We start from the raw sequence: 6926 nt of genomic DNA on the forward strand, positions 1-6926 counted from the left end.
AAGATGAGGCTGCCAGGACTCAGCTGGGGGTCTCCTGCTAGGAAATTACACTCTAGACTGAGCAACACCCCCATCTCTCAGGTGGCTTCCACAGGGACTCACAACAGCTAAAGAGCCCTGAAAAGACTTGAGATTGAGTAGCTCTCTTCTTTCTCCCTCCTCCAAGCATTGTTGTTGTTCCGGGTCAGAGCCAAGGGCAAGTGGCACAGAAGACATTGTTCTCAAGGCAAGACGACAGCAGGAGGAGGAAATAGGATGAGAGAAGCAGAGAGATGATGTGCCCTTAGGCTAAGAGAGACATTGCGGGGGCCAATATGGCTCTCAAAGACAGAGTCTCCTGCTCAGACTCCACCTCTGCTGCAGAAGGTCCTAGAAGTCCCTGAGCCCCAGCTTCCATGGAGTACCACCTGCAAGATGGAAAAATTACTTGCTAAGAACAAGCAGAGGTGGATATTCTCCATCAATAAGTGGATACGAGATAGGAAAAGGAGGACTGAGAATGCATGGGGAGAGAGGGGGCCCATCATGCAGATGTCAATAATAGCAATGTCTTCCTGCCACTAACAGATAATCTGCCATCATGCTGCTGGCTTTATACAGGCAGACGAGACAACAACTGCAAGCAGTTGCCACCTGAACATCATAGATACGGTAATTATTAAAAGCAGAGCACAGTCTCGAGCCAGGTACAGACCCCCATGGATCTGTGTGAGCACCAGGAGAAAGCAGTTGCTGCCTAGAGAACAGAAATGCAGTGTTTTCCCTGCTGTCAGCACCTGCGTCAGGCTCCTGCTTTCTCTTGAGATACAGCTCTTAATTGGGATAGATCGTACATTTTTTGCTGTAGCCCAGCCCAGCTCCCAGTTTAATTGCTAGTTTATGACTTAGCCTGTTTTGTGCTTTCCACGGTACTTCTTTCCCCACTTAATCTAATAGAATTATAGAAAGTATTGCTGGGAGGACCTCACGAGGCCACACAGTTTATCCTTCTGCCCCAAGGCAGTATTTCATTTTCAACAACATCATGTGTCTTTTGCTATCAGGTCAGATTGGTCCAAGATGTATAGTGGGTAAAGAAATGAAGCTTACCCAGGGGAGTCAATTGGTATAAAAGACTAAATCCAGCCCTTTAAGTCGCTGAAGTTATATCAGAAATAACCCTGGTCCAAACGGTGTCATTTATCAGATCAGTTTTCTGAAAGATGTCCTTTCTTAAGTTTTAAGTCTCTAAAATGAACAAATCTCTAGAAGAAACTGTTCTGACAGCCCCATTTCAGTACATTTAATGCTTTATTATGAACAGCAGTGACCACTCTATTGTTAAGACTGAACAGATCTTATCACAGTATGATCAGCTTTGAAACCCCTATTAACTCCCACAATAAAACCTGATCTTTCTGGCATTTTACATCCTGCATTTCACTCCACAGTAGAATATGTCTGGCAAGACAAAACAAAACTATTAAAGCATCTTTAATACGACAACTTTACACAAACAAATTTCCAGTAAAATTTCAGAATGTCAGTCAGCTTCTTAAGGTGCTTTCTTCCAAGACAATTCAACTAAAAATTCCACTTTTGTTTTCTTTTGTCTAATAATCTCTCTAAGAAGAAATGTCTTACAGCCTTGGGAATAGATAATGCAGAAATTAGAAGGATTAAAAAAAAAACATCAGCTGGTGATATATCAAGCTAAGTAAAGCAGCACACAAGTAGAACAGGGATTCTGTGCAGCAGAAGCATGAAGACCAAAGGAAAGGTAAGAAGGAGGGCCTCCAAGGAGGAAAGAATATTTTTGTCTAATCAAACAAGCATGCAGGAAAAAGAAGGATTATGTATCTCTTATAAACAGTTGAAGGCCTGTTTTTTTTCCTCCCCCTTCTTTTGAAATTTGAGTTTTGGTTGAGCTGGGTCTCTTCTGGGTTGTAAACACCCATGCTGAGCACCTGCAGTGCTGCACAGCTGGACAAAGTAGGGGAGCTGTAAGAAGACAGCAAGCTTCCTGGTCAGCAGAGAGGCTTTCTGCCTTCCTCCCACTGTTCTCCACGGTGTCTGTAATTCACAGTGATGCTAAGGCTATAAGCAGCAAACATGCATCCTCTTCCTACAGATGTGACTGCAACAGTTACTGGACACAGTAAGAGAAACTTAATGGCTTCAGACTCTTATTCATCCTTCTCGTCCAGCTCACCTACTCACTATCCTAAACTCCTGTCACACAGACACAAAACTGTTTTCCACAGCCTTCCCATACCTGGCTCCCATGTTCTCTACCCACGCTTCACTACTAGCCTCTACAACCAAGATCACAAATAAGCTAGGAAAATAGCAACAAGCATCACCTGCATCACGCTGGTATTATATAGCACATTAGCCAGGAAGGGCAATATATTATGCTTTTAAAATGCATGCGGAAAGACTGAGATGGTTATTGTCAAACATCCCATTTTGAAGGACATTAAATTGTGCCTACATTAGTGCTTGAAATAGTCCTGTAAAAAGCAAGTTGGGCAACATGCTTTAGACACAACCTTTCTTCTAATTCGAGTCATGGCCTGTGGAAAGAGGGAAAGGGGCAGTGGGTGAATCCCTACTGCTAGCTAATTAGATCATGCATTTCCTATCCCAGGCAATATATCTTTCCCTGCATGGGATGCATTTTTCTTCACTAACCTCTCAAAAGCAGCTTCCCTATAAATCACAAATCACCACTGCAAGCATTCTCTTAATGAGATCCTCCAGCTTTTGCATTCATTTAATAAAAAACAGTGTGCACCAATCTTCATCTTACTGGTACATTTAGACTTTATTTGAAGTTATGGGAGGTCCTTCTGGTGCAGAGAGATTGAATGCCGTGGTTAAAGATTGCACAGGATTCATTTTATCACCCATTCCCAAGGCGTTCATCCCCCCTATACACCACGTCACAGGTGGCATACACACCTGGCATGCTATTTTCAATATGAAAAAATATCTGTCTTGTGTTGTAATCACATCATCAATAGAACCAGAGGGAAATGAGCTACCAAATCAAAACAAACCTTAAACAAACCTTCTTTAGTTCTTTAACTAGATCAGCACAGCATCCAAAATAACTTTTATTCTTAATAGTCAGAGGTACTAGCACCTGCAGGCAAGACTCCACTGAGCCCATGTAAATCAACAGAGACTCCTCAGGATTAACAAGACAAACCATGTAAGATACAAAAGCCAGTAAGGTTAATCCAATTCAAAGTTTACCCTAAACCCATGGAGGAGTCCTTCCTTCTTTGGAGGAAGCAAGAGCTTTCCCAGCTGGTTCTGTCATTTTTTGAGGTGCCTTCTAGCAAAAGAACCTATTCATTTTCTTTTCTTGTGGGCTCAGCTCCTACTTAACCTCTTTAGCTGGTCTGCATGCTCCCTAGCTAATTCCCAGCATCAACACACTGTTGCCAGTGAAATGAGCCCAGCTGCTTCTCCAGATTCTTGAAGTGCTTCATAAACTCTGCTACAACATCTGCAGCCATATTTCTTATGTTCAATCCAATGTACTTTTCCTAGCACTGGGCATAAAAATGGTTATAAAATGCACATATAAAAGTCTCGAAACACAGATTCCTGAAAAGCCTGCCTGAAAAATCACTCAGTGCTTACTCTCTACAAAATTCAGCTTCCCTTGCCCAAGGGAGGCTAACACATCTGGGAGAAGAGAAAGGTTAGAGTTTTAAACTTCTTGGTGTTAGGCTCAGTTATAAGGCAGTACCTTACTATGGAAGTTTTCACACACTGCGTTAGCAAATAGACTCTTACACATGCAACATCAGTACTCCACACAAAAGAGCAGTTCTCTCTAGGCTTTTACCCTTTCTGATACGAAACTTCTAGCCAGACATGGCTGAGTTAGAGTAACTTAGCCAGGCTGTCTTTCATTTCCGTACTCCTGTTTCCACTGGCAACATAAGAATCATGGTCTTTAATCCAAAATTCAAGGACATGCAAGGAAAGTTTAACAACAAAGAGGACTCTGATTCTAGTAAGGGATGGAGAACTGAACCTAATGAGAACATGGTGTTGCCAAGTTCAGCTGACAAAAAGAAAAATGACACAAAACCACACGACAAAGACATGAAGAAGAAAAGATAATTTGTTTTACATTTTGGACTCGTCTTTAGAATAAGAGAGGTATTCTTGCTATTTGACCTCATTTTGCAGATAAGCCAATTTGGATGTGCCTGCAGGAAGTCCTGCTCGCTTCAAGAGAGGTAGCTTCTTGAGACATCTCATGACCTGGAACCAGCAGAGGGCACTGGTTACCCAGTGACAGCGGTACGGATGCAAGAGTTCCTACCAGGCAGTGACAGTGAGCCACCTTGAAGAAAAGAACCAGATTCTAGAAGTCAGAAACACATATTAGTCATCAGCATTTCAGTCCTACAATTGATAAGGGTAACACTGTTAAAACAGGCCTCAAACTCTGGGCACTCCTAGAAACACACCTAAATCCAGCTCGGTCCCCACACATCTCAGTCTCCATGTGTTGGATTTTAGGGCACAGGTCTCTTACTGAAAATGCTTTTCAAGCGGCAGGGCCAAATCAGTCCTGCCCTGCAACATATGTACCAAAGCTGGGCTGCTTAAGTTGAAAAACATCCTGTCAGCTTCCCTTCTTCTTCTCCAAACCTCTAAATCTTTGCTTGTAGCAGCAGGAAGTCTGTTCAGACAAGAGGCAAGACAATATCAAAGCAAAGAGCTGGCAATTTCCATTCTGCCCTCCTCTTTTACTCCCCGCCTCCTCCAACCTAGCAGACTTTCAGTGAGCAGAGAACCAAGTTAGAGGACGTGAAAGGAATGCTGAGGTAGCAACTTCAGAAGAGTGTCTTTCCACTTGCTTATTTCTAGTTTATTTTGCATTACCAGAAGATGACCATGAAGAAGCAAATCGCTCATCTTTTTTCTTCTCTCTGTATTCCATCCTGCAGGATTCTAGGCACTAGAAGAAGCTTAGAGGACAAATAAGTCATGCCAGTCACGGCCCTCAAGCTAGTGAGTGAAAAGTTTCCACTTTCTCTTTGTACAGTTGGTGGAATGACTTTGCCAGGATGTGGAAAGGGGCCTCAAAATTTTTCATCTCCTTCTGTAAAGAAATAAGAAAGTTGTGAATGACAGATGGAGTAAGCATTTGACTATTTCTGCTCTAACTGCTTCACAAAAGACAGATTAAAACTCAGGGCGAGTTAGATGACAAACAAGTGGAAGAGAGCCCCCAATTATCTTTACCTGAAAGAGAAGATAACTTTACAAACACCCACTTCCACAGATGGTGAAAGGAGCAGTTACTCACCACTGACATCTCACAGTATTCCAGGCCATGTTTCTCTGCCCACTCCTGTGCTTGTTTCTGCTCCACAACTCGACGACCAACCAGGTCTGTTTTATTCCCCACTAAGACACCTACAGGAAAAAAAACATGAAACAAAGGAAAACCAACCACCCAGAAATGCTGACTTGTTAGCAATAAATGCTGGAACATTTGCAGAAGTAGCTGAAAAAGCTGGAGGTGTGGAGAACAGTCTACAACTACCTAGAAAAGGTTCCACAAAGGAAACATATTCATGCCTTATCTGCTTTGTGATAAACGCAAATGAGTTGGAGGAAGCCACGCCTGCGCCTGGCTTAAAATAAATGCTCTATGCCACATCTCAACAGGAATAACTGCTGTCATACAAGAGGGGAGCAGATAACAAGAATCTCACCCATTTCTTACCTGGGACGTGCACTCCAACTGCTTGAGCCCTCAGCTTCTCCAACCATTTGGCACAGTTGTTGAAAGATTGCTCATTAGTGACATCATACACAAGGCACAGGACGTTGGGTTGTTCCCACTGCACAGCAAGAAAGGAACATTGTCAGCTCTAATGAAACTGATGTGGTCAACAGCCAGTCTGTAAACAGAGCAAACACAGATGCTAAGACAAAAATAAAAAGCCTAACATACAGGAATCCTATGCCCTGGCTGAGGTTTCACATTTCAGTTGAGCTGACTAAATGGGTAGTTGGCACCAGGAGAGGTGGTCTTGCTCTCTTTCCCCATTCCTGTCTGCACAGTCCTGCTCCTTTACTTGTATTGGCTCTGGCACTCATCTGATCCCTGGGGAAGCTGATTCTTCATGCTGAATCAGCACAAAATTAATCCTAGAGGAAAAAAAGTAGAAAGGTTTTCTTCCAGTTTCAGAAGCTGAGCCAGCTTCTAGAGGGGTCTCTTGCAAACCAGTCCTAGTGCAAGGGCAAAAGTGGAATTGTCTCTTGTAGAGCAATGAAACATTACGTTGACTTAGCCATCTTATGAATCCTCACATCAGTTAATTGATCCTATGTCTCAAAATGAGATAACACAATGGAGAACTGTACAGGTAAGGACAAAAATGCATGAAGGAAAAAAATCAAGGGCAGTATTATGCTCAAGGACAAGAATGAGTCCTGTTGGATCAAACCCATCACTACAACGCAAAAAAAACCCCACTGTTGGAGCAGCAGCAAAATTGATGCTTTTCTAAGATATAAAAATAACTTTAACCAACAGCACACAGTGATTGTCAGTTAAACATCCCTATTTCTTTTATAAGAAAACTGAATGACTATCTCCCTTCGTTCCTCTGGAAAGTATTTCTTCTAGTACTTTTAAAAGTTTTAGAGAGGTAGAACAGGATGCATTGGCAACTGAGGTAATTGCTCCTATTTACACTAAAGACAAAGTTTGCTACATCTGCCAGACTGGGGAGTTCAGATCTTCAAAGCAAAAGCACTTCTTTGGAAGAAGAGGACTGTTACATAAGACTTACCAGTTTCTCCAGCATTTCAGAAAATAGATCTTTTCCTGCAGAGTCAAAAATGAAGAATTCCTAAAAGCAGAAGCAGAAAGAAGGCTCTTGCCAGGAAAAATGCAGTGT

The 6926-nt window shown here is 42.4% G+C and overlaps 1 protein-coding gene across 2 annotated transcripts in view; it reads right to left on the reverse strand.

The window, feature by feature from the left end:
* Positions 1–4853: 4853 nt before the first annotated feature.
* Positions 4854–6926, reverse strand: part of IFT27 (intraflagellar transport 27) — a 7602-nt gene continuing 5529 nt past the window's right edge. The window contains exons 4-7 of one of the 2 annotated variants that reach the window (XM_009709757.1): positions 6819–6878; positions 5744–5861; positions 5321–5430; positions 4854–5113 (exon numbers count right to left, since the gene is read on the reverse strand). In XM_009709757.1, coding sequence (XP_009708059.1) covers positions 5015–5113; positions 5321–5430; positions 5744–5861; positions 6819–6878 — 387 coding nt within the window. In that variant the 3' untranslated portion in view covers positions 4854–5014. The remainder of the gene's footprint in view (positions 5114–5320; positions 5431–5743; positions 5862–6818; positions 6879–6926) is intronic. The other variant, XM_009709758.1, reaches the window with a different exon arrangement.

This window comes from Cariama cristata, unplaced genomic scaffold (assembly GCF_000690535.1).
Source record: "Cariama cristata isolate BGI_N322 unplaced genomic scaffold, ASM69053v1 scaffold5151, whole genome shotgun sequence".
NCBI classification, from domain to species: domain Eukaryota; kingdom Metazoa; phylum Chordata; class Aves; order Cariamiformes; family Cariamidae; genus Cariama; species Cariama cristata.